Here is a 16,678-nt window from a genome sequence, read left to right as displayed (position 1 = left end):
TCTCAAAATGTTGATCCTAGAACTAATATAAATTTATGTTTGGTGGCAAAAGACTGATTTATACAGCTAAATTCACAATAAAAGAAATGTTGATCTCAGGATTAATATTAATTTGTTTATCAGAAAAGGGCTGATTTACATAACTTAATAATAAAAAAGAGCTTAAAAGTGTGAAAAGAATTTGAACTTTTTGGAAACCATACAAAGTGCTTTATGATCTCTAACTTTCAAGCTTACTATACATTCTTTATTTTGCCTTTGAGAGAACAAAGAAAATTTTGCACTTGTTTCTAACAGCGTCAGAAATGTTGGAGACTAAGGTTCTAGAATTCAGTTTTCAGTTGCCACAGATTTTCCTTGCAACCTGTAAGTGAACCCTTTTATGGGAAACTGAGTAAACAGTGATTGAAAACATATCCTAATGTAAAATGTTTGAGCCCTAAACATTACATGAGGAGCATAACACAAGTGAAAACTCCTCAAGTTTGACCTCAGACAGTGACTCTTCCTTTGTTTTTATATTTGAAGTTCCAACAGTTATTCAAGCAATTTACAGCCACTCTGTTGCAACATCAAAGACTGCTTCCATAGCAATCTTTCCTGTAAGCCGAAAAGGAGACATTTAGATGCAGCCAAGTCAACAGAATCATCTGATTTCCTTTTTGTCAATCCTAGGTCAAATCTTCTCTTCAATAGACGCAGAAGATGATCTGACCTACGACCGTTAAAATGTCAGCCATTCTGCCAACTGCTTTAATGGCAATCTCCCCAGCATTAGCAATAAATATGCACATCCTCCCTTTTCTTCAAGTTATAGTACATTGGCAAGTACCTTAAACTAACAGCGCTGAGTTTTGGCAGTTTATTAGGTCTAAGCTTTTCTTCTGGTAACAACAGCTGTGTCGTAGTTCTCTTTTCCTTTCAGAAGTGGCAGGTAGACATCTTGTGCAGAATGGATTCCAAAACAAGGTTGCTCTGCAAGTGAAATTGTACTTCCTTTCTTAGAGACAGTCTGCTGTCAACAAACAAGCTGTTATCTGAAATTGACTGTCTTAATGCTTAAGTGGCTAAAAGCTAAGAAATACTCAAGAGTGACTAACTTCAGCTGGGTGACAGCTTGGTAAGGATGAATCTTCAAATGGACTCAGAACCAACAGCCTAAATCTAGAGACTGTTCCTTGTTAAACACATAATTATCTACCACAGGTGAGAAGGAAAGCCAAGTTAGTCTAATTAGAACATCTCACACTTCACAAAAATGTTTTCTAAGGTATATCATTTAATTATTCCCAAAGCCCAGTTCAGTAGGTATAATTCATTTACATCTACTTTAGAAATGAGAAAACTGAGGCTTAGAACAGTCAAGAAACCTGCCTGAAGTCATTGAAAGTATAATAGACAGTCAAAACTCAACCTCAAGATTCAAAAGTTATTCACCTATTCATTACTGTAGATTAAGAGCCTCACATGTTCCAGGCCTTATATGAGGCACTACAAATACAGTGAGTAAAAGAAATATGATCCCTGCCCTCCTGGAGCTTATATTCTAGTGAGTGAGTCAGTCATTAATCCAAAGTAAAATAATACACCTATAAATTAAAACCTCCAAAAAATAATATCCATAAAAGGGCAGAGAGCTCTGAGAGCATATTCAGGAAGACCCAGCCTGAAGCCCCTGTCCAAGCTTTGGGGCTCATTACTTGAGGATACTTTAAAAAGCTGAGTCAAAGGACTGTGTGGAAAAATAAACAATCAATACCAGCCAGGAACTGATAAACGTCTTCTATTCTGAAGAAAAGACAAAATACCAGCCAGGAAAACTGTGAAGAAGAAAAGCAATGAAAGGAGGCTCGCTATACCAAACAGCAAAGCATCATATAAACACACAGTAATTACAGCAGGATAGTCTGCTGTGGCTTCAGGAGACATACTAATGGAACAGGAAATCAGTCCAGAAGATTTAGTGCCTGGCTGATAATGTGGGACAACTGGGTAGCCATCTAGAAATAAACAAGACTTAGGCCCATATTTCACATCATATATAATGAAAAACTCCAAGTGGACTATGGATTTCCATGTAAAAACTGAAACCATATAGAAGAAAACACTGACAAATGTCTTTATAAAACCTGGCAGCAGGAATGACTTTATAACTCAAAAGCCACAAAATAATAGACAAACTTGACTACCCGATCATAAAATTGCTTGGATGATAAAAACCACCATCAACAAAGTTAAAAGACAACTGGCAAATTGAGGAAAGTATATTTGCAACTCCATCACAAACAGCAATGCTCTTAATCAAGAGATAAAAAACCCAAGAGAACAAAAAGAAAGGATAAACAGAAAATAAATACAAGAGACTCTTTAAGCATATGAAAAAAAATGCTTAACCCCATTCGTACCAAAAGAAATACAAATTAAAACTAAACTGAGTATCATTTTTCACCAAACAGACTGGGAGAAATCTCTCAGCACTTTAAAGATAGCACTGCACTGTCTTCTGATCTCCACTGTTTTTGATGAAAAGTTAGTGGTGACACAAATAACTTTCACCTGTATGTAAAGTGTTCTTTCCTATGGTGGTTTAAGATTTTCTCTTTATGTCTGGTTTTCAGTATTTTGACTATGACGTGCCTTGTTTTTTCCCTGCATTTGTCTTGGTCGGGGTGTGTTGAGAGTTTTCGATCTGTAAATGCATGTCTTCCATTCTATTTGAAAATATCTGGGCATTATTTATTCAAATTATTTTCCTGCTTTCTTTCACACATATTACACGTTGAGATTTTACCCCATAAGCTCTGCTTTCCCTTCTAAGTATCAACCTCCCATCTAATATCTGCCTGCTTTTGATCACTCTCCAGTGCCTTAAGGCACATGGCTTTGTATCTGTGGATAGGTTAGTCTAACAGGAGCTACCTGGCCATTATGCAAAGCGAAACATGACAGAAATCTGCAAATATGCTTAATTTATGACTGGCAATGCTATGGAGAAACAACCACTCTCATATGTTGCTGCTGGGTTAATAAATTGGTATAAACATTCTGAGGGCATTCTGGTGAAAAAATTATAAACACATATATAATCTTTAATCCAATAATTCCATTTCTAGTTATTTATCTTATAGACATACTGGAACACAGGCAAAGTCAGATGTACAAGATTATTTACCACAGTGTTATCTGTAACAGTGAAAGATTTAAAACAACTTTAATGCCCAACAATAAAATTAATATTAAATAAATTACAGTTCAATTATTCAGTGTAATAATATACAAATCATTTTTTTAAAGGAATGCTTATATGGAAAAAAGATCTGAGCTATATAAAGTCAGAAGTAAGCTGCAAAACAGGGTATGTAATATATGTTACTATTTGCATAAAAAGGGGGAATATGTATGCATATAGGGGCTTTCCAGGTGGCACTATTCACTTTAAACATCTTCAGATATAAAGAAATTTAGGCCCAAACATACACACCCATACACGCACACAACTACTTTTAGTGAATAAAGTAAAAACCTGAGAAATAAACTGTTGTGACAAGATCCTAAGTACTCTTAGTGACATACAGGTCAATATCCAATATAACAAATTCCATTACACAAACAATAAAAATGTCAGTGCCCCTGTCATTGGTTCTATTATTTTAAATAATGTTCAATGCCTAATAGTTCCATGGGGTTAAAAACAAAAACAAACAAACCTGGACAGTTATAAGAAGTGACTCTAATAGATTTCACTACCATGCTACACATTTTTCCAAAGGAGCAACCACAAGTTTATCCCTGCCACGGTGAAATGCCATCAGACTTTAACTCCCAAGTGGCACAAATTAAACAGAGATGATGAGAAGCCCCCTGTATCCCCTGCTCCATGTGGCAAAATGGTGTCACCAGAATATCCACTCCATCATCGTGACCAGCAGTAAAAGGGTCTCACCCTCTTCCAGACCCTCCAGCTATTCTGATCCTTCTACACAATTTGACATTATTTAACATTTTCTAATAGCCATATTTAAAAAGGTAAAAAAAAAAGATGAAATTAATTTCAATAATATATATCCAGTATATCCAGAATACTATCATTTCTGCATATAATCAACATGAAAAATTATTAATGAGACCACTTTCTGTGCCAGTTGCCAGAACTCTGCTGTGTATTTCACATTTGCATACATTTCAGTTCAGACCAGCCACATTTCAAGTGCTCAGTAGCCACATGTGTGTTATATGACTAGTATATGACACAGTTTGTTGTGATCCACAGAGTCAAAGGCTTTAGCATAGTCGATGAAGGAGAAGTAAGATGTTTTTCTGGAATTCTCTTGCTTTTTCTATAATCCAATGAAGTTGGCAATTTGATCTCTTGTTCTTCTGCCTTTTCTAAACCCAGTTTGAACATCTTAAAGTTCACTGTTCACGTACTGTTGAAGCCTCTGCCCTAAAGGAGCTTATACTCGAACCACCTTGTTATAAAATTAATCAAACAAGGAGACCATAAGGATGAGATGACTCTAATGCCTTGGTAGCCAACTTAAGCAAATGGAAACCTAAGCCAGAATCAGTTCCCGTAAATGCCTTAAGATTAAGAAGAATAGCCAGTCACAAACAGCCAACTAGTCTTTCCCAAATAATGCAACCACTTCAAGCTCTAGCCAAACAACTGCCTTGCTTTTCTTCCAAGTCCTCTCTGTAAATCCCTTGCCCATAACTTTTAGCAGTAGAATGCTCCTAACCACCTTGCATCAACGTTTGCTCAAATAAACTTAAAAATTTTAGTATGTCTCAGTTTATTTTTTAACACCGCTCATATACTTTCCTTCAAACATAATACCACAGCAAGTTGGGGTGACAAAAGCATGTCATTAATTCAGATGAAGAGCTATCATGAAATGGCTCCTTTCTTCTCTGCACAGTATTTTAAAATGTTGCCAGAGTTTAATTTATAAGCCATAAAGTCTTAAAATCTTACCAGAATTTGTGGCCAGGTACAGCAAAAAAAAAAAAAAAAAGGGGGGGGGTCTCCATCATATATCATTATTAAGAAAATTTCCACAAAAGGATAAAATCAGTTGCTAAAAAAATGTTTTATCTCACAGATCACCCACTGGTGATCTTTAATATGTAAAATATGTGAAAATATGTGGTTTTAGAACATCTCAAAACATTCTTCTCATAGCAGGAAAGAAAAATGCCTTTGATCAAAATATTAAGGATGACAAACTAACTTTGAGCTCTGGGAATTAAAACAAAAGCCAAAGAAAAATTCACAAATTTGCTTACTGTGCTTTGTTACTATTAACTGACATTGGTTCTTTAGATACTACTGACACAAGCAGGAAAGCAGTTAATTATTTACAGTATAAAGTGAGACCTTAAATTTTGTCCATTGAGAAAACTTATAGTGTACCTTTATGTTGATATATTGTATCAAAACAGTATATATAATTTTAGTATCTATAGCTTACATTGGGACATTCATCAAAATTAAAATTCTAATCTTAAAAATAACTGCTCAAATAGCAGTAGGGAGGTCTTTGTGGTAATCTGTATCTTAACTAGAGTGGTGGTTACAGGAAATTACTCGTGATAAAATGGCATACACATACTTCGTATCAATGTCAATTTCTTGGTTATAAAAGTATAACCACTGGGGAAAACCAGGTGAAGGGTATATAAGACCTCTCTGTACTATTTCCCAACTTCTTGTCAATCTGTAACTATTTAATATATCTTCTTAAAATTACTCTGATCATGCAGGAACATTAGAACTCTTCATTCTGAACAGGTAACCTTGCATCCCAATGTATCGTCTGTTTTCTCTCGATTTAAAAAAAAATTGGCATTTGTTAAAAATTATAAAACCAGCACAGACTAAGAAAACAGTGTTCAAAACTCTACTCATTAAAAACTCTATTCATTAAAGGAGATGGACAAAGCAATAAGAAAGATGGCTTCATAAAAAGACCATGGTAAAGAATAATAAAGAGTTTGTGCTGATTTTTTTTAATTTTAGTGTTTATTTCAAATGTGCACTTGCTGAAATCCTCTAACTGGAAACTGAGGAGAAAAAAGAGGAGTGTCTGCAGTGACATGGAGAACCAGTGTAATTCAAATTAACATGCTTGTCAGAAGGTTGACAGGAGACGAGAGCCTTCGCTCTCTCTTCTACATGGTTTTTAAATTTTTCCTTTTGCCAACTGATGGTAAAACAGAAGAGGCATCTCAGGATTTTAAGAGCCTTGTACTTTTAGAGCAGAAATGGAAGGTTAAGAATGTAAACATATGTTCTAGAAAGAAAACTTCAGTAATGGCAAAAGTGGAAACAGAAAGGGGAATAGAAAGCCACCATCCTCTCAAATGAACACAGGATGTTGTAATCCAAAGGTCTTCAGTCATTATGCACAGTCTTAGATTCCTTACAGAAAATATTTATCAGGTGGACTAGCAGGATCAGGAGACCACAATACATGGATTCACATTTAGCCCAGGAAGAACATATTGGTTCTTACTCTATTTTATTAAAAGAATACATTAGTTTTCATATTTTATTTCCTATATCAATTTATTTCATATTAAAATGTTTTCTTGCTACAATAAGACATAATAGATGTGATTTACTGATCCGTAAACCAGTCATATGAATACTTATAATTCTTGTCTCCCACATATGCTATGCCTATAAGTTTTTCTTTCTTTTTTGGGGGCTGCACCACATGGCTTGCAGGATCTTAGTTCCCCAACCAGAGAGAGAACCTGGGCCCCCTGCAGTGGAAGTCCTAATCACTGAACACTGGGGAATTTCCCTCTGAAGTTTTTCTGCAACCATATAACCCACTGGCCTCCTCTACCTATAGTGCTACCTATCTCCACCTTCCTTTAGGGCCTATGTCAGTTTTGGTTCACCAGTGAAGGCTCCATAGTTCCTTCCATTTCTCAGTGATTGGGTCTTCTTCTGAATTCATATACAGGCTGTCCATCCCATTTGAGGCAATCCATTTAGCATTGCTATTTCATTTTTTACAAATACATGTTGAGTCTTTTTAACTGGATTTTAACACCTTCATGAGCAAAAGCCAGGACTGCTTTTTTTTACTCTAACCATTAGCAGCATAGTAGACTTTCTTTATCACTTGTATATTGGCTTAGCCCTGTTGAATTATATCTTACAGGTATGGTGCAGCATTCCAGAGCATATAAATATAATTTAAAATACTGATTCTGCAGTCTTTCAAAATAATTATCTTTCCAAGCTCTGTGTTATCAGAAAAACTGAGAAGCGTGCCTTTTAATTACCTAATAAAAGAATGAACAAAATAGGATCAAAGGAGCAGCTCTGTGACATTTCACAAGACATCTGATGGCAAACTAGACGTACATCCAAACTCTTAGATGTAGCTCTTCCAGAGACTCAGACAACTAAGAAAGGAGCACACAGTAGAATACTAAGAGAGAATGACTGAATGCTTTACTGAAAATGAGACAATCTAATATTCACCTTCCTTAAAAGGATAAAATAAGTTTGCCATAACTGTTTCTTAGTTACCTAACTATTCTTCCAACTAACTATTGCATTCTTATTTAAATGCCTGCAAATCATCCACTTAAAGACCTGAGTGCAATTTCTTTAAAAAATCTCCAGTATGTTTTTACTTTCTACAGCCCTGAGGATCTTTCTGCTTCTCCATTTCTCAAAGATAATACCTCTGAAGCACATCTGCCCATTTCTTTGACTTCTTCAGCCCTGAAACAGAGCCCCCAGAAGGAGCGCAGCCTGGCCAATAACTTGATTTTAGCCAGGGAGCCCCACCTCGGACTTCTGACCACCAGAACTATACGGTAATATATCTGTGTTGTTTTAAGCTACCAAGGTCGTGGTAATTTGTTACAGCAGCAGTAGGAAACTAATACAGCCTCTGATTCAAAAGATCTCACCTCAAAATCAAACTCCTTTCTTTCTGCTAGGGTCCCATGTTTGTCAACCAAATTCTTGGGGTATATTTGAATTCCAGTAGCAAGCTGTCCTTTACCATATTCCTGAAGCAGCACATCAAGCTCCAATGTGTTTCATTCTGTAAGACTCACCTTTATGTTCTGTTTTTGGACCGGGAACTAACTCATATACCTATATTTTTACTTTTAGTATCTCAACTCCTACTTCCATTGATCTCCTCCTTGGGTTGGTTTGCTGTAAGCTTAACCCCTAATTGTCCACCTTGTCTTGTTACAGGGTTCTCAGTTTCTTTACTTCCCCTCAGTCCATAATCATTGCCCTGATGCTTACAAACTACTCAACAGCATATGAAAATAAACTGGGGGTAAACATAGCAGTAGTAGGTTTTATAAGTAAAGAATGGAGAATCAGTAACATTAAATTGAAAGTTTTAAATATACCATAAATTCAAACTACCTATACTCCTACACTCAGGAGAACTACAACTCAAGTATTAGCTGGGCCAATGAACATAATTTCAAACATTCTTAGATCAGAAATGGCACCATAAAACTGCATAAATTTAAAGTCAGCCTTAATATTAAAAGGGGGAATTAGGTAGGAAGGAAAATCCTAAAAACTAAAGACCAATTAGTTTGACAGTGATTCCTGTCTTTAAAGGAATCTATCAGTACTAAAGACAACACAAACAGGTTCATCAAGAAGTCATGCCAAATCAACCTAACTCTTTTGAAAGGACAACTAAGTTGATAGTTTAATATGAGAAATGCTTGGATTAGAGGATAAACTAAATTCAGTAAAGTTTTCCTTACTATCCATATGAACAGACTAAAGTTTCAAAATAACATTTTAAAACCTTGAACTCTGCACTACTTGTAGAAATATAAAATGGTGCAGCCACTATGGAAAACAGTCCAGAGATTTCTCAAAAAAAAAAATTAAAAACAGAATTAGCAATATGATCCAGCAATCCTACTCTGGGGGATGTATTCAAAAGAATTCAAAGGAGTATCTTTGCACATACTCAGGTGTAGTCAGCCTTATTCATAATAGCCAGGAGGTGAAAGCAACACAAATGTTGACTGACAGATGAATGGATTCACAAAATGTGGCATAAGTGTACACTGGAATACCAAGCAGCCTTAAAAAGGAGAGAAATCCTGTCACACACTACAACACTGATGAACCTCAAAGACAGTATGCTAAGCAAAATAAGCCAATCACAAAAAGACAAATGCTAGATGATTCCACTTATCTGAGGTGTCTAAAGGAGTCAAAATCATACAGACAGGAAGTAGAAAGGTAGCTGCCAAGGGCTGCAGAGAAATGGAGTTAGTGTTTATTTTATTTTCTTTAACTTTTTATTTTTACTTTATTTTACTTTATAATACTGTACTGGTTTTGCCATACATTGACATGAATCCACCACGGGTGTACATGCGATCCCAAACATGATTGGTCCAGAGTTTCAGTTTTACAAGATGGAAAAGCTCTAGAGAGTGACTGCACAACAATGAGAACAAACAACACTACTGCACTGTATACTTACAAATGGTTAAGATGGCAAATTTAATTTTATGTGTCTTTTACCACAATAAAATAAACAAAATAAATTTACAAAATAATAAACAACAAAAAAAAACCTTGAACTGAACAAACAAGATGATTTGTAACAAGGATAAACTTCAGTCCTACTGATTCAACGGCATTAATCACATGTAAGACCTTGGAAAACATGTCCTTTGAGAAAGAGCTGAAGAGCAAAAAGGGAGAGGTATGTTTAACCCAAGAAAAGAAAGACTGAGAGAAATCCGAGAGGCTTAACACAGAGAAGGGAACCTAAATTTACTCTGTGCTTAAATAAACTAGAGTTTACTCATTCATTCATTCACTCAACAAATGTTTATGGAATGTAAACAATATGCCAGGCACTGTTCTAAGTATTTACGATATTTCCAGTGAACAAATATCTCTGCTTTTGTGGAATTTTACATTCCATTGGGAGGAGACAAACAACAAACATAATAAGTAAGTGTGGTAGGCTCCCGATGATCTCTGGGGGTACTCATTCTTATGTAATGCCTCCCCTGTGTGTACGCTGGACTTAAGCAGAACATATCAAAAGTTTTTTATAGACACGATGCTAGTGCACATTTAATAGGCTACAGTGTAGTGTAAATTAACTCATATGCGTATTCGGAAACCAAAAAATTCATGTAACTCACATTATTTTGATATTTGCTTATTTGCAGTGGTCTGAAACCAAACCCAGTATTTCCCAAGTATGCAAGTACATGAAATGTTCAGAAAAGAAAATCTGTATCAACAGAAACTAGATTAGTGGTTGCCCAAAACTGGGGGTGGGAATAGAATTAACTATAAATGGGCATTGAGGGATATCACTGGGATGATGGAACCATTCAAAAACTGGATTGATGGTGGTTGTTCAACTAGCTTTACATTTAAAATGGGTGGATATATGATATCAAAATAATACCTCAAAAAAAGCTGTTTAAAAAAATTGGGGGTATTAATACAGGCATTCCTAAGAAAGTCACATAGGAGTAAAATCTTTAAGGAGGAAGGGCATTAGCTTTGTGATTATACAGGGGAAACAAGCCAGATGACACGAAAGCTATGCACAGACCCAAGGGCAGGGGCATGTCTGGTGTGTCTGCAGCACAGCGAGGCACTAGTGTGGCTGAGATGATTATTTTTAGAAAGCAAAGCAGGAGATGAAGAGAGAGCAAGAACGATGGATGGAGGATGGTGGTGACGGGAATCACGCTGAGCTCTTTGATACCCCTGGAAAGAAGGTGGCTTTTACTGTGAGAAAAAAAGAGAGGGATATGAAAGTTCTGGGCAGAGGAGTGATACACTCTGACTTGTGTCTTTGAAGGATCACACAATGTAAAAGAAGTTATAAAAGGCTCCACATAAGCTAGTTAGCTCTGAAGTTACTGACCTCTCTCATCTGACTGAGATACGATATACTTTCTCATAATTCAGAGTTTTTAGGAGACTTTAATGTTTATGTGGATTCTCAAAGATATCGCCTGGGAAGTCTGTAAAATTTGGAGACTCATATTCCCAGCTGCAGACACTCAGAAGTCAGGGGCTGTGGGTGCAAGACTGAGAGAGTATCCGGGCATTCTCAATCATGTTTATCTAAGGAAATGGCCAGGGTTTATTATAAATGAATGTTGGAATTGATTATTTTATTCTATTATAGATAAAGTGACCTTTTTCTCCCTTTCTCGAAAAACCTTACCCAGTTGTTTTTTTTCCCGGCATAAATTTCCATGTTCTCTCCATACTGTGGCTCTTCCAGTAACGTCTGGTATTCGAACATGAGGCGGGAGCTCTCACGAAGGCGGCTGCACTGAAACTGGTGATACTGTTGCACAAGTTCCTTCACCACCAGTAAGAGACATTCAGGGTTTGATGGATTCCAGGAGGCAAGGTTCTGTAGAAGCCAAAAAGAAAAGCCCAGTAACAAATGAGTTTTCACACAAATCCAGTATCACACTGGCTCATCAATATAGAGGGAAAGAGGGATGAAAATCTATGAGAAATAGACTTTTTTTAAAAATTGAAGTATAGTTGATTTACAGTGTTTTGTTAGTTTCTGGGGTACAGCAAAGTGATGCAATTATACACACAGATATATATGTGTATATATATATATATTCTTTTTCATATTATGGTTTATTAAAAGATAGTGAATACAGTTCCCTTGCTATAGAGGAGGACTTGGTTACATCTCTGTTTTATATAGTTTATATCTGCTAATCTCAAATGCCTAATTTATCCCTCCCCCACCCTTCTCCCTTTAGTAACCATGTTTGTTTTCTACGTTTGTGAATCTGCTTCTGTTTTGTAAATAAGTGCCTTTTTATCATATTTTAGATTTCACATATAAGTGATATCATAGGGTATTTGTCTTTCTCTTTCTGATTTACTTTACTTAGTATGATAATCTCTAACCTCCAAGTAGCTGCAAATGGCATTATTTCCTTCTTTCTATGGCTGAGTAATACTCCAGTGTAGGTATGCACCACATCTTCTTTAGCATTCATCTGCCAATGGATACTTAGGTTGCTTCCATGTCTTGGCTATTATAAACAGTGCTATGAACATTGGCGAGCAGTATCTTTTCCAGTTAGAGTTTTTCTGGATATATGCCCAGGAGTGAGATTGCTGGGCACGTGGCAACTCTAGTTTTTGGTTTTTTTTTAAGGAACCTCCATACTGTTTTCCATAGAAGCTGCACTAATTCATATTCCCACAAATAATCTAAGAGAGAAACAGACTACTCTTAATTAATGATAAGCTCAGAGCTGAAGTCAGAAGGGCCTCTTGAACTTGCTGATTTTTCCTGCTTTCTAAAAATTCTTGTAGACAATCAAGGAGAATTCCACTATGGGCAGGCAGAAATAGTAAAGTGTAAAGTAGGGTAATAACAAAACAAGAAGCCAAAACATCCTAAGAAGACCATAATTTTAGCCCTAAAGACTTGTTTCTTATTCTTTCGTAATTTTAATTTCTTCCATCTGCACCTAAATTCAGCATTAAATGCTAATGTCATTCAACTCAGATCCATAGACCATCTGCATCTATAATACCAGATATAAATGAACACTCTGTAAACATTAGAGCCCCACAGACATGTAAGCACAATGGTGGTGGTTCAGCCTGAAAAAGATAGGAATGGAGTAGAGATGACAGGAAATAGTTAGGAAATGAAAGGTCCGGAGAAAAAGAGAAAGGACATGGCTGTGACAGCCTGACCAGGAAAGGAGATGGGAAAGATCTGACAAGTATATAGCTGCTCTTAAGCGCACAGTCATTCATTCAACAAATACGTATCAAGTACCTATTCTGTATCAGCCACTGTTCCAGGCAGTGACAGGAATAAACCAAGTCCTTGCTAAAGGAGCTTACAGTTTCATTGGCCAAAATAAATAATCAACAAAATCAGATGGTAATAAATGCTACTGAGAAAACTGGTGAAGGAACAGCTTCAAAAGAGAGAAGTGATCAGCTGTGCCAAATGGTGTTGCTGAGTAAGAGGAGGCCTAGGAACTGACGGCTGGGTATGCTGACACACAGGTCAGTAGTATGCGCCACAAAGGCTATCTTGGTGAAGTAGAAGCTTGACTGTAGAGGCTTTAAGAGAGAATGAGTAGAAAGATATTAGAAATGTGATACAGACAATGCAAACTGGTAACCAGAGGGGAAGAGAAAGTTTTGCTCAGATGCTTATAGTCTGAGGGAATATCCCCATAGAGAGAGGGGAACATGCTGCTGTAAAGGGAAGTGGGCACAGAACACCATCAGAGAAGATAACAATTAGGTAGGCAGAATGGGGTCTCTAAGAGGGATGCCTTAGAAATGAGCACAGAGAATCCATCTGTAGGTACAAGAGAAAAGGCCAGTTTAGGATTACAAATATAGGCAGGCTGTTCTATGTAGTGATAGAAGCTTGTGGTGGTTCTCTCCTAAGAGTTTACATTTTCTCCTTGAAACAAGGCCATCAGCTGAGAGTGAGGAAGAAGGAGGGGATACAAGAAGTTTGAGAAGAGAGTGTGCAATAGTCATTTAGAACAATAAACAATGAACGAACTGGGGAAATGGAGGAGGAATTCCAGACAGCACTAAAAGCCCCACTGGGCTTGAGGTATGATTTTAAGTGAGACCAATCAGCATGAATTCACTCACCTGGGTGCAGTGTAGAGTAGGAGGAATTTATATTTAACAAAGGCTGGGATTTTGCCAGGTAAGTACAATAGAAAGAAAGAGGGGCAAGAGATCTTTGAGGGCTTGCAGAAGAATGACTGTAATTATGGACACAGACGATAATCGCCCTAAGCCAGGAAAAAGCAAAGTAAGTTCATAAGAGAAGTGAGAGTTAGTGGGAAAATGACAGGACCAATGGTCCTGGTGAGCTGGAAGAATTGTTGCAGTTGAGATTCTAAAAAAAAAAATGAATTCTCAAAGACAGGAGTTGTGGTCAGAGAACAGGATGTTTGATCTGTAATGGGTACTAACAAGGACTGGCTGAGCATGTGCCTGGCTGAGGGAAGTGGAGGGAGGACAAGATCCCTGCAGGAAGGGAAGTCAGGGACTGAGAGGCCCGCATGTGGGGAGGAGGGTTTATGTGAATATTAAATCACCTGCAATCACAAAAACAGCAACCAACAGTGCTGAGAAAATAACTGTGAGCCACGCGCCAAAATCTTCAAAGGATGTCTCTAGATAACAACAAGGAGGGAGGGGTGTGTCCTACTGTCTGATGGGCTGAGTTTCAAGGCTGGGGATGGGGTGTCAGGGAAAAGGGAATGATGGTTTCCTTGGCAGCAGCATCGAGCATGGAGAACACCTACCACCCCTCCAAGTGTAGTGATACAAAAGATGAGAGAGAAATCAGCTGTAATAAATAAATTATTTGAGAACATGGAAGGAAAGAGAATCTCAGGGCAGAGGATCTGAATATTCAGGCTTCAAGAGCGGGAAATACTATGTTTGGTCCCTATTCCCACCTCCAGATTCTGGTTTAACTGAGTCAATCTGAAGTGTGGTCTTGGGCACTGAGGGTTTGTTTGTTTAAGCTTCCCAGGTGATTCTAAAATACAGCAAAGGTTGAGAACCACTGACTTTGGCGGGGACGGGGTTGGGGAGGGAGGAGGTGGAATGGTGTAGAAAAGTTAAGGGTATCGGAGACTTTACTGATGACAGACCATGTTAATACCGCAAAACACTGAATCTCTAGAAATTTAGAAATCTGGCACCTATAAAGGAAAACACCAATACATTATAAATGCTCAAAAGGTGATAATTATATAGCCTGCTGAGTACTATATAAATTCTAAGAACTTTTCATATATTCAAATTAATCCTTAAGACAACCTACAAGTTACATTATTATAGCATTTTATTTAGATGAGAAACTGAGGCCAAAAGTAGTTTGGTATCTTGTCCAGGGTCACAGAGCTATTAAATAATAAAGCTGAGTTTTGAACTTAAGCAATTTGGCTCCAAGTCCCCGCTTAAGCACTACAGCACAGGTTCTCATACATTCTGGTCTCAGGAACCTTTTATACTCTTAAAAAGTATTGGTGTGGTACGGGGAGGGAGGGGTGTTCAGGATGGGGAACACGTGTATACCTGTGGCAGATTCATGTTGATGTAAGGCAAAACCAATACAATATTGTAAAGTAATTAACCTCCAATTAAAATAAATAAATTTATATTTAAAAAAATTTTTTAAAGTATTGGGGACCCCAAAGAACTTCTTACATATATGAATTATATGTATTAAATTTACTATAGTAAAAGTTAAAACAGAAAGTTTCAAATATTAACTTATTTAAAAATAACAATCCTACTACATGTTAACATAAAAACATTTTTAATGAAAAAACTGTATTTTTCCAAAAAATCATGAGACGCATGGCATTGTTTCATATTCTTGCAAAACTCTTTAATGTCTGATTTAATTAAAGAGCTGGATTCTCATATGTGCTTTTACATTCAATGTTGCAATATGTTGTTTTGGCTGAAGTATATGAAGAAAATACAGCCTCATTCAAATATGTACTTTGAAAAAAGAGTAGTTACACAGCCTTTCCAAATAATTCTGGATGTTCTTCTTTGATACTACACCAAAACTCAACAAGTGGTGGTTTCTTAAAGGTTAGTTGTAATGGGAATCTAAAACTACTTTTTTTCTCTTCCATTATGGTTTATTACAGGATATTGAATCCAATTCCCTGTGTTAAACAGTAGGATAAAATTATATTGATAAATATTTCACATCTTACCCTAAATTCCATTTGTCTATCCTGTACTTTAAATGAAACTTTCACTCATGTATGACTTTGCACCATCATTCATTGGTCATTTAGAAAATACTGATTCACTGAGTTATGGAGATATTCCAAATGTTAACACATTTCATTTATATAATTCCAAAAAATCACATTCATTAATACCATGACCAATCTCACCAGAGAAGTCTTCTATCAAAAGAAAACAAACAGAAGGTAAAGAAATACATCCTTTAAAAGAATAATAATGATTTTTCTCCAATAGTGGGTTGACTTAGGGAATAAATGACAATGGAGAAGTCACTAAATGCTCTTTCACTTATAGGAAAAATAGCTCTTCAGGAATATCCAATAAAGACTCGATGAACAGAGGAAAAAGCAGGAGCTTCAGCATTCTACAGTGAATCAAAGAGAGCCCTTGCTATGAAGCAACTGAACAAAAAGAGTATAAACTCCTCACTGGCAAACCTCTGAATCTTAAGAGCCTTTCGAGGTACTCAAGACCACATTTAAGGTATCAACAGGATATAACAACACAGTATAAAACTCAAAATGATCATTATATAGCTGGCTATACATTTCCTTCAGAAATCATCATTAAACACTGACATATAGAAAAAAATATACAGTCTTCCCTTTCTTGGTCAAGTATTCAAGTCCTTCTTCCAATACAAAAAGAAAAAGCTTCCGCTGCCTCAGTTTAAACTCTTTATTTACCTTATTTATTTACTTATTTTTGGCTGCACCGGCTCTTCGTTGTAGTGCACTGGCTCTTCTTTGCTGCATGAGCAATCTTTCTCTAGTTGTGGTGAGCAGGGGCTACTCTCTGGTTGTTGTGCCACACGCTCTTGCTGCAGTGGCTGCTCCTGTGGCAGAGTACGGGCTCTCGGCA

General features: G+C 36.8%; 1 protein-coding gene across 1 annotated transcript in view; it reads right to left on the bottom strand.

The window, feature by feature from the left end:
- BABAM2 (BRISC and BRCA1 A complex member 2) overlaps positions 1-16,678 on the bottom strand; it is a 401,827-nt gene that overhangs the window by 271,679 nt on the left and 113,470 nt on the right. Inside the window, exon 5 of the mRNA XM_068969662.1 lies at positions 11,229-11,423. Within this exon, the coding sequence (XP_068825763.1) occupies positions 11,229-11,423 (195 nt within the window). The remainder of the gene's footprint in view (positions 1-11,228; positions 11,424-16,678) is intronic.

This window comes from Capricornis sumatraensis, chromosome 1, assembly GCF_032405125.1.
Source record: "Capricornis sumatraensis isolate serow.1 chromosome 1, serow.2, whole genome shotgun sequence".
NCBI lineage: Eukaryota > Metazoa > Chordata > Mammalia > Artiodactyla > Bovidae > Capricornis > Capricornis sumatraensis.
The sequence above is the reverse complement of the archived record's forward strand: the minus strand, read 5'-3'. Positions and strand labels throughout refer to the sequence as shown.